The sequence below is a fragment of the Crocodylus porosus genome, unplaced genomic scaffold (assembly GCF_001723895.1).
Source record: "Crocodylus porosus isolate Cpor-Errol unplaced genomic scaffold, CroPor_comp1, whole genome shotgun sequence".
Lineage (NCBI taxonomy): Eukaryota > Metazoa > Chordata > Crocodylia > Crocodylidae > Crocodylus > Crocodylus porosus.
Window position 1 is genome coordinate 11,779,526 of NW_017728918.1, and position 26,372 is coordinate 11,805,897.

Below are 26,372 nucleotides of genomic sequence, written 5' to 3' on the forward strand. Positions count from 1 at the left end.
AGGATCTGGAACCGACTTCCAAGGGAAGTGGTGCTGGGTCCTACCCTGGGGATCTTTAAGAAGATGCTTGATGCCTACCTGGCTGGAGTCATTTGAGCCCAGTTTTTCTCCTGCCCGGGCAGGAGGTCGGACTTGAAGATCTACAAGGTCTCTTCCGACCCGACTTCTATGATTCTATGTAGTATTCATAAAGAATCATGCTGAATTTAAGTAAGAATGGTTTGTGAGATTCATGAAAACGTCTCACTGTTGGCATATAGTTTGTGGTCTGTTCTCTTGACTTGGAGATATTATTCTTCTCTCTTCAAGACACTAACCAAATGATCATTTTAAATGAGTAGAAAGCTGCAGTTTGGCTAGTACATAAGATCTCTCTTGAGAGAGTTCATTTGAAACATTTTTGCAAGTCACCAGACTGAAACTGGTAGTTAAATCAAGGCTGTCCAACTTCTAAGCAGCTGGGGGCCCCACGCTGTATAAGCTGCACCAGCATGAGCCACTGACACCCTGCGCTGAACATGCGGGCACTTTCTCTCTGCACCTTGCACGTGACTTCAGCTTCAGCTCCTTGGCTGCATGCTCCCTTGCTGTACCATGCCACATGGTCCCCAGGCTGCAGGCTCCCCCAGTGCTGCAGGCTGTGCTGTGTTCTGCCACACCACCCTCTGGGTTGGAGGCTGGAAGAAAAAGCCAGAATTAAGGGGAGCCCAGAAACCATGAAGCTGCGCCAGTGGGGGAAATGATGTCTGGGAGTGAGCATGGAAACTTGAAATTAACCCTTTGCTGGCCACCAGTTTGACAGCCCTGACTTAAGTGAATCATTTCTGTTGCTTGTTTTTTTTTCCTGCCTTTACTCTTTAGCAGTCCATGTGCACATGGCCCAGTATTTCATGAGGTGTTTATAAAATAGCATGTTTAATAACTTTGACTAGAGTGCCTCTTGTTCACATATTTGTATGCATCTGTCACAAACACGTATGCGCATGCTTTTTCCACAAGAGATCTTAATTACTATATTTACTCAAATATAAGACACGTCATGTCCCCCCCTGTAATCAGCATGGGGAAAAAAGCCCCAAACCCTGTGTTTTTTATTCGCACATAAGAAAACCTCCTTCATTAAATACATTGCCTATCATTAAACTCTGCTCAGTAATGAAAAACAATTTTAAAGTTGATTGAATGTAGCCCAAATGGAGCATGTCTCTAAAACACTCGGTCAATATCAAGCAAACATACCAGTTGGAATTTACTTTTTCTTTTTTTTTTAAATAAATTTCTCATGTTCCCAGCCAAATCAAGTCCAAATCCATGAGTCAGTCCAGAACTATAAGTCGCCCTACAACCGGCAAACTTACTCCACCCCTGCCAGGGACTTCAGATATTTCCAGTGTCTTTTGGCAGTCATCCTACGTGGTGTAATAAAATTTATCACTTCTTCCAAGAGTTACAGTTCCTCTTATCTGCATGAACACTTTTGGATGGTCTCAGAACTCATGACAAGAACACCTGGTACCAGTCATGAGTGGTGGGTTCAGGATAAGCAATATTTAGTCTTGCAGCAGCGGACATCTCTTTTATACATAAATTGTCATAACTTTAGTTCCATTATTTACTGTCCCTTAGAGGCTACACTTATGAAAAGCTTATAGAGAAATAGTTTTAAACTGGCTGTTTGTGGAAACCAGGTAGAAACATGTTTAAATCATACTATTTATTTCTTCATTTGTTCTTCTGCATTCCTGGTTAGAACATGTGAATTGTGTGTCCAAAATGAAGAGAGAAATTAGAGTTTATAACTGAGTATGTATGAATAGTTTAGACCGGGGTGTCAGAGGTATGGCACCATGTTTCATGGTCTGCAGGGCTGGTAGAAGGACTCAGTAGGGGTGGAGACAGCAGGGGCAGGACCTGCTGCTGAAATCTGGGGCATAGAGTTCTGTTCAGGACATTTGTCATTTATGGAGGGATACGGGGAAGCAATGGCTGTGTAAAACCCTATACTGTTTCCGTGCTACAAAATTAAATGTTGAATTATTTAGCTTAATTATTTAATTTGTGCTCTAGGAATGGGTAGTATGCCAAACCTGTCCATCCCAACGTCTGTGCCTACAGTTGCACCTTTAGCTCCCATGTCATCCCTGGCTTCGGTGACTTCAGTTCCTCCTTTGGTTATCTCTGCTCCTCTGGTGCCTTCTGTCAGTACATCATCATTGCCAAATGGAACATCTGGTCTCCTTCAGCCTTTATCTCTGCCTTTCTCTTCAAGTAAGTGCAGTACAATGAGTTACTCCGTTTTGGACACATGTATCTAAGTCTTAGTTTATTTTTAGATTGGCAATATGAGATCTTATCTGAATGCAGAAAGAATCTGTATTGTATGTAAAATTCTAATTTGTTCTATAAGGCCAGTTGTAACCAGTGTGGCCTGCTCAACTTCCTGTCCATACATTTGAACACATACAAAGTCATGAGTTTGTTATTGAAATAGCCTTTAATCACCTTCAGGCTGTTGGCAGTAGGATATAACGCAGAGCACATGAATTTCAATATTCCTTTACAGCTAATATTTAGTTATTATTTATGTATTCTACTTCATTATTTACACCAATTATCACCTGGATAAAATCAACATTGCTTAGCTGTCTCGCTGCTAGCAAAATCTAGGGCCTTCGCTACAAAGTAGCCATTAGCTTGTATCCATGTTATTTTATTTTCTGTTTCAGCATTGCCTCATACTGGCTCCTTAAGTCCCATGACAGGAGGGTTTGGTGGTACTAACATTCAAAAGGCACAGTCTCTGATCGATTTAGGATCTAGCAGGTATGAAACTTAAGATTCCCAATTTGCTGTGTCCTAGACTTCAGCAACAAATGCAGTTTTGAAAAATACAATGGTTGCATCTTCTCAGCTTCAGAGTGCATATTATAAAAGTGTTGCATTTCTAAACATTGATAGAGTTTAAGGAGATGCATTCAGAGTTTAAAGAAGAAAGTGTTTGGATACACGCAATTAATAACGTTGTCAACAAATGTCATAGAAGAGTCTTAAGTAGGACTCAAGCCAAAAAGAATGGGATGTATAGTTGGTAAGAATGAGATGTACAGTAAAATAAACAGGCAAAGCATACGAAGAGGTGATAGAAGCCACAGACCAAATAGTCTTCAGACAACACCTAACTTCTGAGCATGTGCCCCGAGAGAGTGATTTGAAATGATCTGTTTTAAGCATTGAACATTTAGTTTTAGGCAGCAAGGAGCTCTCTACAGAGAATGGGGGGTAGTTCTTGTTTTCCTCCTCGCTCCATTACTCTTACTTTCTTGTTTGTCCAGTTCAACTGAATGCTCTCACTTATCTTATTCAATGCCCTGCCAGCCATGCTGATCTCCTGGGAAGTGGAAGAGGATGAAGGATGGCTAGAAAGAAAAGCCCATATCCTGCACAAATACTTTTAACTACTATACTTTTAGCCATATGGTGGACAGTGCTATTACCAATGGCAGTAGTGTGGAGGTGAATTCAGTGGGTTTTTTTATACAAGTTGGTCATGTCTTTTGTCTGCATATTAATGTGGCCCTTTCTAGGGCTCTAAATTGCACTTGGCTACCCCGGGCCCAGATATGAATCAGTCCAAAGGTTAGGGGAGAGTCACTTGCCAAGGTGTACGGTCTGGGTTGTATCTAAGCAGAAGCCTGCCCTGAAGCATAGCTGCCCTGAGATTCTTACATTTAAAGGGAGGCAAGTACTAGATATAGGCACTTAAACGCTGCCTGTAGATATGCTCATTCATGTTCCAATTAGAACACATCAGAACAGACTCGATTAATCAAGTCTGCTTTGCGTTCTAATTAGAATGCTTCAGCATCACCTCACTGTCACATGTATGAAGCCCCCCACATTTTAAAATGGCTCTGGGAGCACTTTAACTAAACCTTGTTGAATGAGCTTTAGTTAAAGAGCCCCCACGGCCATTTTAATATGTGGGGAGTGGGAGGGGCCTTAATACATGTGACTGTAGGCTGTTTTTATTAGAGTAGCCATCTGGGAATCACTCTAATTAAAACGGCTCCCTCTGCCTCTGAGCATGTGTATAGGCAGCCATAAGTAGCATTTAGGGTGCTTGCAGCAAGCCAGTCTGAATAATTCTATAGATTACGCATCAAACTCCTGTCTTAGTTCCATGTCATTACAGCAGTGTGTTCATTCATGCCGATTAGATAGAAGTATGTTTGTAGAACTTGTCTAAATGAGTAGCCATTGTGAATATACTTATCTAATAGAATTTCAAAAATAATGAAACTTAAGTAAGAATGGTATATGAAGTGCATGTTGTAATTTTAGTTTCAGATGCATGGAAGAAATACAGCGTGGTCTAGGTAGTGGTAGATTGGTCTAGGTAGTGAGATATAGATAGATATATATATAAAACCATTGAACAAAAATCCAGACTGATGAAGAAAACAAGCAGTCTGATGTGCTATTGTAGGATTAAATGTGTTACTGTACCAGTGTTAAAAACTAGCAAAGAGATTAATTTGTGAACCTATTGATACCATAAGGTTTAAGCAAGCCAATCAAGAATAACTATGGGTCCAAATGACTTCTACTCCCTAACATAGAAAGCAAACATCCTTGGAGAAAGTCAAGAAAATGGGAACTTTTCTGGTAGTGCTGTGTTTTAGAAAGGTAGGCCATCCCTGGCTGAACAGTAACCAACTCGACTGGTTATGACCAGTTTCTGGAATGCGTATTCCAGAAAATTAAATGATTGGAAATCTTGGGAGAAGAAGAAACTAAGTCCCAGTCTACAGAGTAGACTTACCATGATATTGGATGCATCTACATTGGACGCTAACGGCACAGTAGACTAATTCTACTGTGCATTAGCACGGCCAGCAAAAACTGCTAACATGCAGTAGAATTAGTCTACTGCACATTAGCATCATGAAAAAGCATGCAGCTGTACAGGTGCACCAGTTACCTCTCGTTAACATTAGTGCCTGTAACTACAGGTACTAAACTTAATGCGCCGTAATTATGGTGCATTAATGAACATGTAACCATGCCTACAGAGCAGCGTCTTGAAGAAAGTTTATGCTGAAGAAAAGCTAGGTTGCTCCTAACAGCCTGATTGGCTTCACATGTTAAAAGTGATCGCATAAAAAGCAATTTGGCTTTTTGGTTTTTGAAATAGACCACATCATCATGAACTCAGTCAGAAACTATCAGCAGAAATGACAAAAGTTTTCAAATAGAAGTTTGCTTTTTTGCTCTGGGCTAGTATTTTTCACTGAAGTTCCCTGTGTAGTCAGCAGGTTTGTACTATGTAGTCAATGAAATTATATATTGACATCATGTGTTGTAAGAGCAGCACAAAATCTGAGCTAAATGGTATAAAAGAAGCCTTTTGTTTGGGGGTATTGGGAGGAACAGTGATTATAGAAACTCTAGATATTTTGGGGGGTGAGTTTGTTGGTTGGCTGTTTTCTATATGAGTGTTTGATTTTTAGATGCAAGGATTTTTAGTGATATTGTTTATTGGACCAACTGTATAGCTGGGAGAGATGTTGGACAAGCTTTCAGGCATCCAATGTCCTTCCTCAGATCTAAATATAATCTGAAAACCAAGTTTTTATATTCTTTTTAAAAGTTGCTTCTCAGACTTTCTCCTTAGGCCTCAAGTCATTCCACAGGCTTTAACAAGCATTGTGATGTATTGTCTCATTCTTTCTGAACGTACTAGATATGTCATTTTGTCATGCTTTTCTCAGATTTTCGGTTTTCTGGCATGTTATTTATCAGTGCTGTCAGTAAAACTTTTTTTTCTGTTGTATTTATCACTGCAGTGCTCTAAAAAATCATGTTGCTGTATTTAATGCTGTATTTAATATAAACGTTCCGATTTTTCATGAAGAAAGTTATGCACAGCTGTGTACACGTATATTCACAAAAGGTGGAATCATCTGCACTTCTTTGATTCCATCTCAGATGATTAGGGGTATGAAGAGCCAATCTTACAAAGCAGACCTGAAGAGTTTTGGCTTGTTTACCCAAGTTAAACAGTGACTGGGAAGGTGTCTGAATGCTCTTTCAAATATATCAGCTGGGTAAACACAGAGGAGCACTGCTATTTAAAAGACAATGTTGGCACAAAAACAGAAAGATGCAAACAAGCTATGAATAATGAGAAGAAGGTTTCTAATCAGCTGGGCAATTTGCTGCTGAAACAATTTACCAGTAGTAGCAGTGGGGGCAAAAAAATTACTTTTAAGTTGAAGCATGATCAGAATATGGTGGGAATTATATAATATAGTTGTCTGTGATAGCAGAAGACTGGAGTTGATGATAACCTACCCAGTCCCTTTTAGTCCTGTGTTCCTAATTTCATTGCGGGCTTGAAAACATTGTGTAATGAAACTATTATAAGCCCTTTAGATAGGGTGGGGTATACATCTAAATTACCAAATAATGTTTATATTACAGTAGCGTCCTGAGGCAGGATGAGCATCATGTTATGCTAAGGGCTGCATGGTGTATAAAAGAGAAAAACAGCCCTGTAATAGGATAAATAGCATATAATCTAGGATCTGTGAAGGGAACCTTTATAATTTAGATTTGTTTTTTCTTTTAAACATTTGTATTGCAGTTCAAATTCTTCCTCTACTACTTCACTAACTGGGAATTCACCCAAGACTGGATCCTCAGACTGGGCTGTTCCTCAGGCCTCCAGGTTAAAATATAGACAAAAATTTAACAGTCTTGATAAGGGCATGAGTGGATATCTATCAGGTCAGTATAACATTTGAGCTAGGAAAAAGAGCTTCTTAATTGTTAGAAATGTAGGCCAATGGAAGTTTTTACAGTTTAGCTGTGTGTTCTGGGGCTCACAGTGTTAAATATAACACTGACCAACAGGTCACATATGTTAAGTAATGGGGAATGGCTGAATTGATCTTCATTCTCTCTTCTCAATCTAGCCTGATACTAATGGGGTGAATATACACTATATAATCTCATACACAGGTGAATAAAATAGAAGCCATCTGCAGTATCCTTTTTTTACTGTGCACTGATGTATACAGGCACTCTGTATTACTGTACTATGTACAAGCCATAGAAATTGCTCTGTTATATACCTTTTAGTGGTGTTTTTCCACTTAGACAAAATGAGCAGTGCAAGAAACATACTATTTCCCCACAGGAATTAAGGTAGGAATTTTTCAGAAGTCCCTGTATGCTTTGGGAGCACAAGCTCCAGTGATTTTTTTCAGTGAGATATTTTGTTTCTAAATAATTGATTTTGAAAAATGCCATACATAGTCACTAAGAAAGCATGGATTTCTCTAAACTCCTTAGGCAGGAGGCTAGGAAAGGTTTGTTATCTGCTCCAGTCCACAGGCCTGTGTTCACAATTGACTTTTGTTACATAGAGCAAGTCCATTTCCCTTCTCATTTGTAGACAGTTTCCTTGTCTATAAAATGGAAGCATTTTCACCGCTTTTGTAAGGGATGTTGAGATTGAAGAATGAGATACAGTCTCTCTTTTTTTTTTTTTCTCCTGATTTGGAGCCAGCTGATAATAGTAGAATCTAAGGCTGAAGGGCTTGGGAACTTGCCCAGCAAGTCATATATTTCTGGTTGCTGGGAAATGCCAGTGGCCCCATGCTTACAGCTCAGACTGTGGGCTAAGAACCAGTTATATTCAACATACAACTTTGAAGGTTGCTATAAACATTTATATTTACCCCAGGTTGTCTGTCCTGGGACTAGCTGAGTAAGAACAGGTAATCCCGAGAGCTCCAGTTATATTTCTGTATGTATAAAGAGAGACTGGTATTTCCAGGTTTAAAAGAGGACAGAAGTTGAAACTACTGATGTTAATTTAATATCAGCACAAATGGGTCAAGTAAAATTTAAGAATTAACCTCTGCTTGCCCCAGGTTACAATGCACACAATTTTAGTATCCATCTTTTTGCCTAAATAAATGTTTTATTATAATTATTAAGAATTTTCATACCTTCACTTAGGTTTCCAAGCAAAAAATGCCCTTCTTCAGTCTAATCTTTCCCAGACTCAGCTGGCTACAATTTGGTAAGTTTAATTCACTGGCCAGTAAGAGATATAGTATGTGATGAATGTAATCTGTTCTTCAAAAAGGAATGTTAATGAGGTAAGTACAATTTAAACATTAATGAAAAATTAACCTGTTTCACAATTTTGCTAATTTTCTGTTTGTTAAAGCTACAGTGTTTGAAAGGTCGCTTTATTTTTCACTTCGTTGCTATTTTGCATTTCTCTCACATCAGACTGTAAATTAATTATATTCATTTCATGTTCAGTGAAGTGAGTTGTAAAACCTGGAGGGCTTGTTTCTTTAACACAATGGGTTAGAAGTAGAAGTTCAAAATCAAAATTCTGCCAAAATTGCAAAGTCTGTTGATTTCAGTTGGAGGTAGGAGGGGAAAGACTTTATTTGTTTTAATCAGTGGTCCTTCAGTTTATTAGTTACTGTGTGCTAATAGCTGTACGCTTCACTTTGATTAACAGCTGTCCTTGCTGTGGTGGTAGAAATAATTGCAGTCTTCTGGAGACTTGGATAATGAGTCTTGGAACGTCTAGGTTTTGCCTTTTGACACTACTCGGAGTGAGTTGTAAACTTTACCATCCCAGAGGAATCCACAACCCTTTGCAGACAACCCTCTGAGTCACAGGTCTCCCTCTTCCTTTTGTCCCAAGAGCAGTTGTTTACTATTGGCTCATAGGAGCAGCAAATTACAATTTTACCCTGTTGTCTCTGCTGTTAGGTGGTACATTGTAGGATCAAAATCAAGACTTGAGGTTCTGTGCGCCTGCTCAAGGTAGTGATGGAATAAGCAGATGCACAATGACTGCATCCTCCTGCATGTCCAGGCTCAAAGTTTGAATAGCCCTGGTTGGATGCAAGATGGTTTGTGTACTTTCACAATACTGATCGTCCATATCGCTGTCGGTATCACCAAAGTGTGCACAGCATCTAATAAAGTAGGTTATTGCCTACAAAAGTTTGTGTATCTCTAAGCTAACTAGTCTTTAAGGTGGCACCCTGCCCTACCTTCTCCTTGACTTCAAATTAGTACAGCTAACCACCTCTCTACTCCAAAGTTGGGAATTATCAATACTTTGTTTTGATATGTAGTGTTATTTTAACATGATTCAGAAGTAGTGTCAGACAATAAACAGGAGAAAAAAAACACTTTGATTAACTGTGGTTTTGACTAGAAATCCCTTCTCTTATTATTTTCTGGTCAGACTTCTTCGTGAGGAAGATCACTACAGTGGCAAGTACTTCCGTGACTTAGTCTTGCAACAAGATCTGTGTATCTAGATCAGACTTGTTCCTTTTAATGGATGTTCCAGTTCCTTTGCACACATCTCTGGAAGCATCTGTTCCTTACCTTTTGCCCTTGCAAAGTATTTTGTGTGGGGGTAGGGAGGTAAGGCAAGTACCTATCCTGCCTCCCCATATAAACAAGTTCAGGAAGTGCTTGATCCTCTCACCTGCCTGCTTAAAGGAGCTCTGAAACAGCATTATCAGACAAACTGCTGGCATGGAGAAAAGAGCCTTACATTTAGGTTCCTTTAGGAGGTTGAGAACCTAAATTTAAGTTGCTGAAATCCTGAGAAAAGAACTGGGAGGTAATAAACCAGGAGATGCTGTGAACTTCAGAAGAGTGGGTTGTATATAGGGCTGTCTTCTGTTCCCAGGTCTGCTGTTGGTTTGTCATGTCACCCTGAGGAAAGTCATGTACCTCTTTCTCATCCTCATTTCCCGCTTGTATTTTTGCTGTTTCTTGAAACAAGCTGTATAAAGGCAAGGCCTGTAATAAAACTATAACATAGCACAATAAAATTTTCTTTCATCTGCCATTGATTTTATTAAGAGGAAGATTTTTTACCAGTTTATTCCATAAAATAATCCTTTCAGAAATTGTTCTGCAATAATTTAAGCTATCCCTTCCAAGTAATCATTCAGCTTCACTTCCGCTGACGTCATTGCTCTTATACTTTACTCAGGACACTTGCTGATATTGATGGTGATGGACAGCTGAAGGCTGATGAGTTTGTGTTAGCCATGCATCTTACTGATATGGCCAAAGCTGGAAAACCTCTGCCACTGACACTTCCCCCGGAATTGGTACCTCCTTCTTTCAGGTAAATTGCCAAAGGCAGTGACACATGACAAATCTGATGCAAAGGCTACAAATATTGATACACTTTTAACCTCCCAACAAAAATGTATCTTTACAGAGGGGGAAAGTATGCTGAAAATATTAATGGAGCACTGCAGTCTTACCAGCAAACACAAGAAGAAGAGCCCCAGAAAAAACAGCCAGGTAAGAATGAGGTTTTGAGCTGTGTGAGCCTACAAAACTGTACTTTGAACTCTGCTAAAACTTTTAGAAACTAAAATGGGATGAGGGAACCCGGGGCTTTCAAACATCTGTGTTTCTGGGGTAATGTACCTTTCATCATAGGTAGAGGGAAGATTGTGTAGATGATGCTGTCAGTTATGTACAATTAAGAAAACATTATGAATGTAGGGTAAGCAGTACTTTTTCAACTAATACAAGATTTTGAGCCTGCAAGCACTTGAACGTAGCTTGGTTGGTCCCACAATATTAGACTTTACTACCATCTGTTTCTTGCTGGCCTTTGCCTGCGTCTTGTAGAGAAAATTTTAAAAATAAATTTAAAAAATGATGAGCTTTGTAATTTATGTACTTTCTTTTCATACGTTATAAACCAAGAACTCAGCTATTCCTCAGCTTCTGAATGTTACCTTTATATTATTCTGCACAAATAAAGTTATTTTATTTGTCAGTGTTAAATTGTGATCTGGTTAAAAAAAAAAAACCAAACAGACCTTGTTCAGCCAGTGATGGTTTTTTTTGTTTTTGTCTTTTGGTTTTTTTGTGAAAAGGTAAAATACCAGAGGAAAAAAATTACTTTGGGCTGACCATAAAAATGAAATTTTGCCTCTGGCAGGATTCTGAAAACTTAAGTGAATATCAGTGCTCAAAAAGAAAAGAAAACAATATTTTAGCTCTACACCATTCAAGGTGTTTAAAAAAACTGTGAGATGGTGACCTGAGATAACTTAGTTTTCTAGGCATTAGTAATGTAGTAGAAGATCCTGCTTGAAGATGACATTTTGTCTGAAACAATGCTAACTGCCTTTCTGTGTTTTAGTTACATTTGAGGACAAGAGGAAAGCAAACTATGAGAGAGGAAACATGGAACTGGAAAAACGCCGTCAGATCCTGCTGGAACAACAGCAGAGAGAGGCAGAGCGTAAGGCCCAGAAAGAAAGAGAAGAGCAGGAACGAAGAGAGAGGGAATGGCAGGAACAGGAGCGAAAAAAGCAGCTTGAACTGGAAAGGCAGTTGGAGAAACAACGAGAGCTGGAAAGACAGAGGGAGGAAGAGAGGAGGAAAGAAATAGAAAGACGGGAGGTTGTCTGCTTAATTACACTTATTTTTAACGGTCCTTTAAGAAGTCTGTACATCCATTCAGTGAACCCAACCAGTTAAGCTATTCCTTGTCCATTTGGGGAGGTGTAATTTTGGGTGTGTTTGAACTTTCATTACTTCTCAGTGTAGCATGTTGGTCTAAGTAGTTAGAAACCCCAAAACTACTCGGTACTGAAGCATGAAATTGGTATTATTTTGCCTGTTGATCCTAGGACAAATGTGGTTTAAGTAAGTTTCTCCATAGTTTCAGTTAAAATTTATTCACTTCGACTACTTGCAGACATTAAAAACAAAAACCCAGTGCTTTACTTTAAACTCCACGTGTTCCCGCACCAAGTCCAGCACATGCCCAGAAGAGGCAGCGTGCATTAGTTTGACCCAGCTCTACAGTGTCTGTATAAATCAAGTGCTTTAGTGGGGCTTTTTTGGCAATTTTTATCTAATAGCTGATTGAATCAGCTATTAGATAAAAATGCCCAAAAGCCCCTCTGAAGTGCCTGATCTATAAGAGATGCTGTGGAGCCAAGTCAAAGTAACGCACTACTGCTTCTGGTGAAGCAAGTAGGGGATTTTTTAATGTACAAGCAGTCTGTGGCCAGTCCGGTCAGGTTCCTCCTGAATAGTGCCCTTCAGGCCAAATCTGGGATCTAGGGCTGGTTGACATTCAGTAAAGCTTCACTACTGTGGTTTTTCAAAAAGCTACAGACTTCCTATTACTTTTCATGGTTATACTGGAAATAATGTTGCCAACTCTTTATGTGGCTAAGAACAGGTATGTAATGTGTGTAATGTAAATATTTATAATCAGTACTATCACACTTCTAGTTGGCTTTAGAGTTTCTAAAGAATATTGTAGGTTTATGATGCTATAATTTATCTTAGGCAGCAAAACAGGAACTTGAGCGCCAGCGGCGACTGGAATGGGAGAGAATTCGGCGCCAAGATCTTCTTAATCAACGAAATCGGGAACAAGAAGAAATTGTCAAGTTAACTGCTAGGAAGAAGAGCCTTAATCTTGAATTAGAAGCCCTGGTGAGGCATTTGTCATACTCATTATGTTTATATGAAAGAGCAAATTATGTATTATGCAAATACATATTAATAACGTGCTCGTTTGTTTGAATGAGCTATGGAAACTTGATTTTGGTGGGGTTGGTTTATTGTTTGATTTTTGGGGGTTATTTGAGAATTATTCTTAATTACATTTTGGCTGAACTGATTTTTTTCACAGAAGTTTTAGTGATGCACTTGCTAAATTGTTTACTACACATGGTTTAATCTTCTGTTTATCTACAGACTGACAAGCATCAGCAGATCTCAGGCAGACTGCAGGATGTGCGAAGCAGAAAACAAATTCGGAAAAGTGAGCTGGAAGCACTAGATAAGAAATATGACTTGGGAATTATGGAAATCAAACAGCTGCAACAACAGCTTCAGGTATGTAACGTCAGGCTAACCCTAGTGTTCTCTACTTCTCCTTTCACACCTCTTCAGCAGTTATAAAGAAAGGCAGTATAAGAGAGACTAGTATGGTAATGTCAATTAATTTAATAGATAAGGTGCAGCGAAGACATAAAGCAGAAATGGCCAGTAAAATGAGGTTAGACAGTGCTGATTTCATTTTTTAAAAAGTTGGGAAAAGAACTTTGTAGTTCTGATCAATTGGCAATAACTTTTCCAGGTTAGAGGTGAAGTTTTGACCATAGTTCCAGTAATATATATTAGTTTTACAGAGCCCAGGTAGGAAGTTATTTTGGGGGATCCTACAAAATGTCTGCCTGTTTTCTACATCCTTCCAAAACCAAGTAAAATGCTTAAAGGGATTATCCTTACTGATGCCATTCCAGTGAAGACACGTGAGTTGTGCAGTGTTTTTTCTACAGTATCTTGGTTCTTTCTGGAACTTTGAATGAAGCAGGGTGATGGAGCTTATATAGATGATGCATCAACGGATGGTTTTTGATTTATTACAACAATTAGTCTATGTAGTTTAGCAAATTTTATTGAATTAATATAATTTATGAAAGATTAGTGGTTGTTTACTTTTGAAAATATAGGGACTTGACTTTTAACCTGAAAAAAGTTTCAAATGTTTTTGCCTAATTTCATAACACTTCCTGAAAAATAAAATTGGGTTTGTGTGTTTTAAAAGGAACATAGGCTTTTATGTCAGGACTCACGCATCTGTCTGGGCAAAATTTTCAAAAGTGTCTTTGTGATTTAGGAGTCTTGTTCCAGGCAAAGATGCCTTCCTGTGACTTGTAGATTTCTTACTCTATATTTGGACTAGACATTGGTGAGCTAAACAAGTGACTGGTCATTTATCACCATGCAAATTTCTAATATATGTAAGATGTCACAATTGATTTGTGATTTCAAGAATTAAAAATGTCATGTGTTAAACCAATGAATAACATGTCACTAGGTTTGTGAATTGTGTGAATAGCGTTTTACTTCTGTCTTATTTATCAGAGACTGAAAACTATTACTTGATGGCTTGTTTCAAAAAAGCATTTGGATTTCTCTTTGAAATTTGTATTCTGCCATATGTACAAATGTTTTGCTGGTGTGCTCTATTCGTGTTCATTCCCTCTGTGCTTAATATTTCTGTGTCTCTTTCATAGTATATACTTGGGGATCATAAAATATGATCCATTACAGGAAAAAAATTGTACCAATGTTCTGTGACACACCCAAGTTAAAATGTTGAAAACTCTCTCCATAGTGCTTGTTAGTATGTAAACAAATATTAACCAGTCTTAAAAATCTATTGTACCTTTTCTTATATTTGCAGGAATATCAGAATAAGCTAATCCATTTAGTTCCTGAAAAACAGTTGTTAAATGAGAGAATTAAAAATGTGCAGCTGGACAACTCTAATAGTAAGCATGTTCAAATAAATTCTTTCTTTGATCTATATGCCAGTTTTCTATACTTGAAACATAACAGATACTGGCTACAGTACAGGCACTCTTGCTACCCAAATTTTCCTTTTGCTTACAGTAGTATAAACTTTTGAGTAACATCATTTAAATGACAGGAGTTACACCAGTTTTATACTGGAAAATGAGTTGCAAACCATGTTACAGTCAGCTTTCAGGTATTTGCATCCAAGTCAAACTAATTCGATATAAAGAACTAACATCAACCATGTTATGTGGATTTTATGGGTGCCTAACACCTGTAAATGGAGACCAGGGTCCTGTTGTACAGTATTTGAAAAGAAAAAGACAGTATAAACAAACAGATTCTTAACTGGGAGTTCACAGGCACTAAAAAGAAATAGAAATGGTAATTAAAAATACAGGTCAGTGTAAAACTCCATGTTCTTTTATTTTCAGGTCCAGGAATCAATTCTGTATACAAGAAATCCTTAGAAAAGGAAGAATTGTGCCAAAGACTTCGGGAACAACTAGATGCCCTAGAAAAGGAAACTGCTTCCAAACTCTCTGAAATGGATACATTTAATAGTCACCTTAAGGTACAGTACAGTCATTCTGTGAACATACTGCCCTATTACTGTAAACTGTGTTTTCTTCTCTGTCCAGTCATAAAAGTTTGGTGACCCTATCAAACTTGCATTTGCTATCTCATGATGCAGTTCCATTTCTGAAAGTCTGTCCCATCTTAAAGCTATCCAAATGTTTACCAAATGTCTTCCAGCAAAAGGCACAATCTGAAAATAAACAATACACACCTCATAGCTGTAAATTGATCTTTTTTACTTCTCTGCATGTGTCATGCTACCATGCCTTTCCAGATGTATTCATTGCTCATTCTGATTTTTTTCTCCTCAAAGAGACAAAGTTGGGGGTGTGCAGCACCCTACAAGTTCTGGTTCCGTGACTATGAGGTTGTGGTACTACCATTTTCCTGGTGTAAACTGAATGTTCTCATTGTTTACCTTTTACTGGAATAAGATACTAAAAAATAAGGCCAGAACAGCCCATAAGATATTCTGATTTGGTGATAATGTTCTTGTTCCTGTAACAAGTACAAGATATGTGCAGAGGGCAATAAAAGTAACATGCTGGTATAACAGGAGCCCATTTGCTTTAGATGCATATTAACCTATCTAATGCATGCAAGTTTCATATATAGGTAGCATTACTCTGCTTCATTTGCTAGTGTATTCCTAGTGGCATTGATGCAAATTTTAGAATAAACTGAATGATTTCTCTTCAGAGGAAGGACCACATTACATCCATTGAAAAGAGCTGAAGGGGAAACTCTCAATAACATTTGAGATTTTCTTCTTTCAAAAAAAAAAAAAGCCGTATTCTTCTCCACCCAATATTAATTACTTGTATTTGGAATCACATTACTGCATGGCTTGTTGATTACTGAGAGCAGTCCAGCTACATTCAGTGGCTTTGTCAACAACATAGTCTTCCCTTCAGTATATTTTAAAAAAATGTAATTGGCTTTTTATCTGCCTTATCTTACAGTGTGAGAATATGGATGATTCTGTTCTTCAGTGCCTTTTGTCCCTGCTAAGCTGTCTCAACAACCTCTTCCTCTTACTTAAGGTTATTTTCTAATCTTTGCCTCTTTCGCTTTTAATTATTTCACAGTTTTTCTCTGTTTATATTTTTCTTTTGTGCATGTGATACTTCTTTAGCTCTTACCTGAAAATCTCATTCTGAAAATAAACTGACAGAAATGGAATGAACAGTCTTGTTTTCTTTCTGCTTGCTTTTAAATCTGTCTGCTATCTAAAGGCTTCAAATTAAAAGCTTGGAAAACAAAACCCAAAAATAGTGATAACAGCACGTTTGTAAGTGGACTAATCTATCCATCAGCTAACCCAGGTATTTTTTTTCCTTTTCAGTTAGTATCATCAAAGTAACATTTTATGCTTTGATATAAACAAATCTCTCCCCTTGCATTCTCCCTTTTCTGTCTCCAACCCACATTTCTCACATGCCCTAAATGAGAGTCAACTCAGTGGCCACATCCAGATGAGTGTCACCATGCAGTATGTGGCGCCACAGACATGCCACATATCACACAGCCATTCTCTGTGCTGCAAGGGAGCAGTGCAGGGGGATATCTAGAGGTCAAAAAAAGTGGAGCGGTGCACATGGGGGCAATATGTACTGCTCAAAACCAGAGCCTGGCTGACCACACTCCAGCTGCCAGCCAGGCTCTAAGCAGCAGGATCACCTCTGATGCAGCCCTGGGAGGCCCCCAGAACCCAAGGTAAGGCTGCTGAGGCAGCCAGATGCTGGCCCCAGCCATCCCTAACCCACCCAAGGTAACCTGCCATGTGCCAGAATGCATGTGGCATGGGCGTTCCCCGGGAACAACTAGCAGTGGCACAAGATGTCTGGCTGTTAGTTGTCCCCAGGGAAACAAATGTCTGCATGTGTCTGGATACAGCCAGTGGCTTCAGAAGAATCCTGCAATTGCATCAATGCCCAGGATAGTACATGTAGCATCTTAATGTAATGCTGCCAAGCCACCAGGTTAAACCAATATAAAAGTTTTCTTACTGCTTTCTCCTAACACAGTTGGCTTTTCTGTGTTGTGGTCAAATTACTGATTATGCTAATGGTATTTCACCAGTGCTTACTGTAAAATTCATACCGTCTTTTTTCTTGTAAATTATCTTCTGAATTATTTAATGGACAAGTCTACTTTTGAAACAGTAAAATTCTGTAACATTGAAATAGATTTTCACTAGTTTGTTTGTTTTTTGCCAATAGTCACCAAAAATGTATTATGAAGATACTTGTTATACATGAGTTTTAAACTGTTTAAAATGAATGGAGAAAGTGTTCCCCCATCAATGCTAGGACTTCAAATAATATATGAAACATAATTTGCCTATTCTAATTTATTGCAGAGAGATGTCCTGGAGCAATGGAAGTTTTGTTACCTTGCCTTTTTTTCTTATTAAGTCTATTATACAAATACTCAGGCTTTCTAGGAAAAGTGTATCAGTATTGCAGTGGGAATAGACTATTCCTGAATATTTTCTATACAGTATATATGTAATCTTATATGAGATGCTACCTTTTACCTTCTTGTCGGTACGTGTATTTGATTCACTGTGGCTGTTAAGAAAAAATAATTGTAGTAATCTATAAATACATTATCAATCTTTTAAAGTATGTTCTGGTATATTATTGCTGATATGTTTCTTTAGGAAATTTAGACTGTGTCTACACAGTAAACTTACTGTGTCAGGCAGTGGTATTCTCAAACACACTGTGCAGCTTCACATGTGCTGTCCTCAATGCTAAGTCATATTTGGGACAGGAAGGAATTTTGCACCATGGTCAGATTGGTATGGATGTGGGTGGGGCAGGGAGGGTTGCCTTCCTTTACAGAGGGGGGCATGGCCCTCTTCCCAGGACCTCCTGAGTGTATATTGACAAAATTTTATAGAAGCAAAACATTGGCTGCCATGGTCCTCTTGCTTTTATCTGTCTCAGGTTACGGTGTTAGGTCTACATTGTGTCGGGGTAGATTATGGTTTATATGGGATGGTGAGATAGGGATGCTTCTACCTTAGCCAGGGGTCAGACTAGATGACCTCTGGAGGTCCCTTCCCGCCCTACTTTTCTATGACTCCAGTTCCAGGCTAGAGAACATGACTGCACTCCGGGTGGGCTAATTCGAATGGATTTGGTTTATTTGACCGTGTTAGTCAGCAGTGCTAATTGGCCATCCTGTAGTTCTGTGTAGATGCAGCTATACTGCTTTTCCCCTAAGAGGCAACCTACCCAGAGCAACACAAACTGAGTAAGAGGGTTTGCAGATCTGCTTGCTATTTTTATATTCTCCTCCGTTTGTCTCTCCATTTTCATTGAGTTCTAGCATCCATAATTTATTTTAGAATGCCCTGTCCATTTGTATTAAAACTTGGATCAAAAAGCATGTTAAATGCCTGGTTGGTCAGCTAAAAAAATGAGTTGACGTCTATCTTTTAATGCACTTCATTGTGTTTCCTCTGTAGGAACTAAGAGAAAGCTACAGCACACAGCAGTTAGCTCTTGAGCAGCTCCACAAAATAAAACAAGATAAAATAAGAGAGGTAGAAAAAAAAAGAGTTGACCTGGCACAGAAAAAGCGACTGGAGGATGAGGCTGCAAGGTAACTTGGCTCAGAATTATCAGACAACCATACGGTTCTTAAAATGAAGTATTGCTTTGTTGAGGTTAGATTTTTTTTGGTCACTTGTTATCAGTGACCTGGTTATAGCAAGTGCATTCTTATCTATTATTATTTTAATTGCTGAGATTTAGATTCCCAAGTTCTGTCAGGAGTAATCATCAAGCATGTGGTAACAGCTTTGTTGTATGACCTTTTCCCAGTCCTGTCCAAGAGGTCAGTAAGATGCATGCAAGTGATATTGATTGTCTTTCATATAACTTCTACAATATGTTATTATCCAAGAACCAATAGTGTGAGCAGTTTTTCTACCACAAGACCCCTCTGAAGCTCTTCCCTTGGCTGAAGACACCGCAGAATATCAATCAGAGTAGTACATTTGCCACTTTGATATAGTATAGAGATCTTGTCCAATGCCTTTTTTTTTATAACACACGAATAACAAAGACCAGATATTTCAGCACTGTCTCAAATCATTGCCTCCAAAGTGCTGAAGGTGCAGGGAGATTGTCTTCTAGGATTGTATTTTAGACACAAGTGATAACCTTGTTGTTGAAATAAAGGTGATATCTGTCAATGATCTCTTCTCTGTGTTCTTAGTAGGGCTGTGCGAAATGGCTGTGTTTCATTTTGGTTTTGGATTCAGATGTTTGGGCGAACAGCAATTCATTTCGATGTTTTGGATCACTGTTCTGTTTTAATTCAGCCGATTCAGTTTTGGAGTTTCAGCCTTGTTTTGGAGATTCAGATTGGTCGGGAGAGGCAGACACAGCTGGGCGGCTGCAGGTTCTCCCGCAGCTCCTCTGGCTGTGCCTGCCTCTGCCTTGGTGAGGAGAGCCATGGGAGAAGCCCCCGTGGCTGCCCTGCCCGTCCCTATCCCCTGCCTGGCCCCAGCCTCCAGGCACTTTAAGCAGAGAGCTACAGGGCCATGCCAGACTGATCCTGGAGGGCGCCTCCGAAACATCCAACACATTTCTAAAATGTTTTGGATGCTTTTGTTTCATTTTGGAAGTGTTTCGAAGCCTTCTGTTTTGTTTCAGGTTCGGTGTTTCAGGCGCCAAAATGGGCTGAAACACCTCCAAAATTAAATAGCTGCCAAAATTTCACATAGCCCTACTTCTTAGGGTAGAGACTGAACATGGACCAGCTTCCCTGCTTGGTTGAAGACCTGAAGCCATTGGTTCTTTTTTTTTGTAGCTAGTGAACCAGCAGTACTTCACTGTACTCCCAGAGGAAGGAGGATACTATAGATGTAGGGCCAGTCTTGTCTAAATTTGAGCTATGATTGTCACCAAGCTTGTTCAGGAAGAGTGTATTGCTTACTTTCAGATTTATTTTCCCTTTTTTCTTTAAGGAAAGCAAAACGGGAGAAGGAGAACCAATGGCAGGAAAATATCCGAAAGGAAGAAGAAGAGAAAAAAAAGCGACTACATGAAGAGCGAATACAGGAAAAAATTCAAGAAGAAAGGCTAAAAGCAGAAGAGGCAGCTGCTCAGATGAGAGAGAAAGAGTCCCAACAGCAAAAACATGAGGAGGAAGAGAGGAAAAAGCAAGCTGAAATTCTGAGAGAAACAGAGCAACAAAGGCAGAGACAACTAGAAGACGACCGAAAAAAGCAAGAACAGATTACAAGACAAGCTGAGGAGCGGCGTAAACAGCATGAAGAAGTAAAGAAAAGAAAAGACACAGCCAATACGCAAGAGTCAGAGAAACGAGCTTCTAAATTAAACTTAAATGAGAAATTGGCAGGTTTATTGAAACAAACGGATGGTCGAAATCTTAAGCCACCAGGGAAAAATGAAGGTACCCTTCACCTCTTGGCTTTGGTTAAAGTGTCCCGGGGGGTTAATAGATATTTGTACTTTTGTATTTTAGGCACCTTGTGTCAAAATGACAATATTGGAAACTTAGCATTTAAAAAATAATGTTAGAAAACCTGGTCCCTATCTTCAGTTGCTGTAAATCAGCAGAGTTCTGTTAACTTCAAGGAGGCTCCCCCAATTTACAAATCTTTCAGGAATTGCAGCCAACAAATCCTGCCCTCTCACAACAGTAACACTTCAGCTTTTCTGAGAGAGAGACCTGTACTCCAACCTTGAAAGCAGGATATTTGTGTAGAGGTTTAGAACGTATTTTAAAATAATTTTTAGTAGAAAATGAACAGATAAGCTCCAAGTAAAGAGAACAGGCCCAGCCTGCAGCCACAGCGACTCTTTTAATACTAACAGAGAAAATACAAGTGTCAGAAACAAAGTCAGTTATATAGAAATCAAGATAGAAATCCACTTTTATGGGGATTTGAAAAATGGTTTATGTTGGTTTAATGTTATCCCCGTTACAGCTAGTGGGAGTGGCGTTTATTATTGATTTCACAGGAGCAGAATTAGGGCAGTGCTGAAAGCTTGTACAAACCCCACTCACAATTTTTGACAGTCAAGAGCTGAAGGACATTAGTGCAGTTGGGTTAGCAGTAGCACAAGTAGAGTTAAAATGGCAAATAAGAATATACAGTATATTTCTGCTCCATCTATTTGTATCTCCTTGGCAAGATCCTCAGCCTGTGCTGTGTTGGGACAACTTTTTCTTTTCAGAAAATTTAAAAAAGTTATAAATAAATAAAACCATTTTAAAACATGGCCTTGCAGAAATGATTTGACAGGAACAGGTGGGAGGGCAAATGGATTTCACACTTTGGCTCAGCAGCTGGTGCACTCTGTCCACTGTTACCTCTGTCTGTCATGCTAATAATAATAGTCTGTGCGGTGCTGTGCTTCCCTCCAACTATTTGTTGTATCCATTTATCTCTCACCATACATTTAGTCTGTAACGTTACTGAGGCAAGGACTGTCCCCTTGTTTATATCGGTATACATCATCTCACACAACTGGACCTGACCAAGTTAAAGGCTTCTAAGCATTACTGCAGTACCAAAACAGTAATAGTTTGGGGTTTTTTTCTCCTTTCAGGCAATGCTGTTAGTACCTCAGAATCTAGGAATTCAGTTGCCTTGGTAAATTACAGAGCTTTATACCCATTTGAAGCAAGGAATCACGATGAGATGAGCTTTAATTCAGGAGATGTAATTCAGGTAAGACTTGCAGTGCATACAAGACTTAAAAAATTAGGATATATGCCATCTTAATCAAAATAAATGTTCCTGCCCTATTTTAGACCCATTCAAGTTTACATTGATTGCTGTCTGGAGAAGGGGAAAGCAGGATTAATACATGTCTACTTTGGGGTAGAGGTAGAGTTGGGGATCAGTATTGCTGTTTTAAACAACAAAATGGATAGATCAAGAACAATACAATCTCTGTTTTCTCATCTTCTCTGTTGCAAATTTTTGCAGATGTGCATGTAATTGTGCAAGGAACTGCTTGCTAGAAATCCAGATTTAGCTAATGGTGTTATAAATAAAAACAAATTTACTCTTTGTGGTTCAATTTGCCCTTCAGCATTCAGCATAATGCCCTTCAGCATTCTTTTCCTGCTGGGCTCCACCTGACCTGTTTAATGTGGCCAATATCATTTTATGTCTCAGTGATGATCTCTATTATATCCTTGGTTTCATGTTTTGCTTTTGTAGTTGTTAGGGTCAAAAGGGACCTCAGTAGATCATCAAGTCCAACCCCCTGCCTTGGGCAGGAAAGAGCGCTGGGGTCATACGATCCCAGCCAGATGCTTGTCTAGTCTCCTCTTAAAGACCCCCAGGGTAGGGGAGAGCACCACCTCCCTTGGAAGCCTGTTCCAGACCCTGGCAGTCCTTACCATAAAGAAGTTCTTGTTGACGTCCAACCTAAACCTGCTGTCTGTCAGTTTGTGGCCATTGTTCCTGATTATTCCAACGGGTGCCCTGGTAAACAGAGCATCTCCTGTTCCTTGCTGCCCCCCAGCTCCTGATGAATTTGTGAACAGCCACAACATCCCCTCTCAGCCTTCCCTTGCGGATGCTAAACAGATCCAGGGCCCTCAGTCTGTCTTTGTAGGGCCTTACCTGCAGGCCCCTAACCATACGAGTAGCCCTCCTCTGAACCCTCTCAACGTTATCGACATCCCTCTTGAAGTGTGGTGCCCAAAACTGGACACGGTACTCCAGCTGCGGCTTGCCGCATAGAGGAGGAGTATCACCTCCCTGGACCTGTTCGTGATGCACCTGCTAATGCATGATAGAATGCGGTTAGCTGTACTGATTACTTTGTCACATTGATGGCTCATGATCCCTTTCTGCTGCTGTGCTACTGAGAAGGGCGTCCCCTAGCCTTTACATGTGTTGGTGATTCCTTCCCCCTAGATGCAGCACTTTGTACTTGTCTTTGTTGAACTGCATCCTAGTCTTTTCTGCCCACTTTTCCATTCTATCCAGGTCTGCCTGGATTCTATCCCTTCCCACTAGTGAGTTTACTTTACCCCATAATTTTGTGTCCTCTGCAAAACTGGACAGAGTGCTCTCCACACCCTCATCCAAGTCCCTGATAAAGATATTGAATAGCACAGGTCCAAGGACCAAGCTTTGGGGGACCCCACTGTCCACATCTTTCTAGGTCAGTCCGACCTACCCACCACCATTCTCTGGGTGTGACCCTTAAGCCAATTTGCCACCCACCTGACCATGTAATCATCTGTCACAGCTGCTCAGCGTCTCTGTAAGAATAGCATGAGATACTATATCAAAGGCCTTCTTAAAATCTAAGTAAATAACATCTACCTTGACTCCTGCATCTAAGGATTTTGTGACCTGGTCATAAAAAGAGACAAGGTTAGTTGGGTAGGATCTACCTACTAGGAACCCGTGCTGGTTGCCCTTCAGCATTACTTTCCTGCTGGGCTCCCACAAATGTAATCTTTGATAATTTTTTCAAAGGTTTTCCCAAGGATAGAGGTGAGACTAATTGGCCTATAATTACCCAGATCCTCCTTCCTCCCCTTCTTGAAAATAGGGACCACATTGGCCTTTTTCCAGTCTTCTGTGACCTGACTTGAGCACCATGAGTGCTCAAACAGCCGTGCCAGTCGCTTTGCTATGACACTGGACAATTCCTTCAGCACCCTTGGATGAAAATCATCCAGGCGTCCTGACTTAAACACATCCAGCCCCTCCAAGTGTCCCTTTACTAGGTCGACGCTGACCATTGGTGGGCTGGTGTCCCTCCTGTGTCTGTCTGTAATGCAACGGGGAGATCTGTCTTGATCCATGTTTAGGAATGCAGAGGGAAAAAACTCATTGAAGAGTTCAGCCTTGTCTCTTTTATCGATCACCAATTGCCATAGCCTGTCCTGTAGGGGTCTTATGTTACCCTGCACCTTCTTTTTGCTTCCCATATACCTGAAGAAGGTTTAATTTTTCCTAATTGGCTGGTCTGTGTAAACTCATCTCCAGGCAGTCTTCCAGGGCAGTTTAGCGTGAAGATCATCTTTGTGTATACAGTTGTATAAACTATATTGCTGTCCTGAATCCCCTCCCCTAACCTTCACAACAGCATGTGATGCATAGGAACATAGGACTCAAAGGGACTTCCTGGATCACTAAGTCCAGTCTCTTGCTACTGTAAGCAATTATGTTGTATAATCCCTTTCACAAACCTATATTCATGGTGTAGATAAAAATGTTGAGAGACTGTATATTTAGGTGACTTATTGTTTGTACAGTATATGGGAAGATATTGATACTGTGGTATATTTTTAAAAATAATCAGATGTTTTACTTTCCCTTTAAAACTTATTCATTAACTAGACTGGAGGTGCTGCAAATATCAGATAATGATGAAGGCAGTATTCTTAAGATCTCTTAATATTTGTCTTTCATTTTATGGTGTTAATTATCTATTTGCATTTTCATGTTAGTGGAGCATGAAAGGAGAGAGAAAGAATAGTGCAAGTTGTTATCTCCAGCTTCCTCTCAAGATATAATTACTTGAATGTACTTCTATTGCAGACACCACTCTTTAGAAATATGGTACTCGTATTTACTGAACCATTTCTGATACTTTTGTTTCCTGTAAACAAATTCTGCATTTACTGTAAAGAATTTCCTGGCTACTGGTATCTAATAATGATTGGTAAATAGGCTTAGATAGCTTAGACAGAGGAGACTTGCATTATACAAACAGTGAATTAAGCCCCTTTCTCTTGCTTACGGGTATGGAAAAACCAATTTTAGTGCATTAAAAATGGCCAGGGACCTAACATGTCAGCTGTTCGGTGTTAACTGAAACTAAACTGTGGTTGCTTAGACCTCTATCGTTAATGGCTGATGCCCTGGTTTAATTTTCCTGTACCTTGAGGTAAATATGAACAGTTACTATGGAGCAGCTGATGTGAAGTTCCCCACTCACTTTCAACTCATTGTATCTTGTTCCTTTGTTCATAATTTCTGCATTTATATGGTGCATAAGATGAGGGAGCTGGAGTTTCTAGGTGATGAAGTAATACATATTATCACAATAATTTTCCAATGGACTCAGTTAACTGTAACTGCATGTCACATCCTCTCTTCAGTCTTTTAAATAGAACTAATATAAATTATGTCCCTACAGTTGCATTGTAAGAGGAAACAAGCAGTTGATAAGAACAATCGCCTTGTTACACAGCTTGGGATGGCATTCTTACTAGGCAGCGTTGCTTCTTAGTTATTGGAAAGGCAGGCTGAATTCTGAATAGAATGAAGATGATGTGGCCTGGTACTTGTCCAGGCATATCTCCTTCAGTGAAATCCATAGAGCTGCAGTGTGCCGACACACTGAATATCCTTTGTTTCTTATACTTTTGGCTTGTTTTTCTCTTCTGCCCATCCCCCCAGGTTGATGAAAAAACCACAGGAGAGCCTGGCTGGCTTTATGGGAGCATTCAAGGACATTTTGGCTGGTTTCCTTGCAACTATGTAGAAAAAATACTAGAAGGGGAAAAAGCTTTATCTCCTAAGAAGGCCTTGCTTCCTCCTACAGTATCTTTATCTACTACCTCAGCTCCTGCAGAGTAAGTTTGGGATACGTGTTAAATTGTCATCTGGGATTTTGGATTTCATATATTATGCTGTATTAAAGCATTGCATAAATTAAATGCAGAAAACTTAATACGGAAACTGTATGGGGGGGGTCTTAAAAGATACAGGTTCACCTTTTGATATTCTGATTTGCACTGTATGCCATATCCATTTTGCATATGTAAGAAATAGTAGTTATAGTTGATTTACTTTTTAAGAAGGGCTCTCTGTTGCTAAACAAGCCTGTGCTAAAATTTCAGACCACTTTCACCCAATAAATCAGGAGAAGAATCTGATTACCAAAACGTATCTTTTTCAAACCTAAATGTTAACACAACCTGGCAGAAGAAATCCGCTTTTACTCGTACTGTATCCCCAGGATCTGTTTCACCCATTCATGGACAGGTACGTTGTATGAGAGTAGAGTTGGAGAATTTGATGTTGTTTAATTTGGTGTGAATAAAGCTAATATACTGTTGTTTAAAGGATTTATGCCTTTTCTAGTGTCTTATTTTAAAAAATCTAGAAAAGACACTAGGGCATATTCTCAGGTGGTGGGACTGTGCATAACTCCACTATAATCTGGGAAGCTATATTACTTTGTAACACAGGAATTTGGCCCTTAAACTTTTTTCTTTCTTCTTTACACTATATTGGATCAGTGTGGTATTTGGAAAGAGTGAAGATACTGAGTATGTAGAAGTGTGAACTTTATGTTGTCATGTTGGGCCTCAAAATGACCTTTCAAGTTTCCCCATTTGGG

At 39.4% G+C, this 26,372-nt stretch overlaps 1 protein-coding gene across 5 annotated transcripts in view; it reads left to right on the plus strand.

Moving 5' to 3' along the window:
* The window catches only part of ITSN2 (intersectin 2), a 123,475-nt gene that overhangs the window by 56,539 nt on the left and 40,564 nt on the right, over window positions 1–26,372 (plus strand). For all 5 annotated transcript variants that reach the window (XM_019537307.1, XM_019537306.1, XM_019537310.1 and 2 more), the window contains 16 exons: window positions 2,068–2,268; window positions 2,727–2,823; window positions 6,647–6,789; window positions 8,029–8,092; window positions 10,055–10,192; window positions 10,289–10,374; window positions 11,231–11,493; window positions 12,394–12,543; window positions 12,808–12,948; window positions 14,306–14,393; window positions 14,853–14,992; window positions 18,476–18,612; window positions 19,985–20,433; window positions 21,597–21,718; window positions 25,427–25,602; window positions 25,870–26,014. In XM_019537307.1, coding sequence (XP_019392852.1) covers window positions 2,068–2,268; window positions 2,727–2,823; window positions 6,647–6,789; window positions 8,029–8,092; window positions 10,055–10,192; window positions 10,289–10,374; window positions 11,231–11,493; window positions 12,394–12,543; window positions 12,808–12,948; window positions 14,306–14,393; window positions 14,853–14,992; window positions 18,476–18,612; window positions 19,985–20,433; window positions 21,597–21,718; window positions 25,427–25,602; window positions 25,870–26,014 — 2,540 coding nt within the window. The remainder of the gene's footprint in view (window positions 1–2,067; window positions 2,269–2,726; window positions 2,824–6,646; window positions 6,790–8,028; window positions 8,093–10,054; window positions 10,193–10,288; window positions 10,375–11,230; window positions 11,494–12,393; window positions 12,544–12,807; window positions 12,949–14,305; window positions 14,394–14,852; window positions 14,993–18,475; window positions 18,613–19,984; window positions 20,434–21,596; window positions 21,719–25,426; window positions 25,603–25,869; window positions 26,015–26,372) is intronic.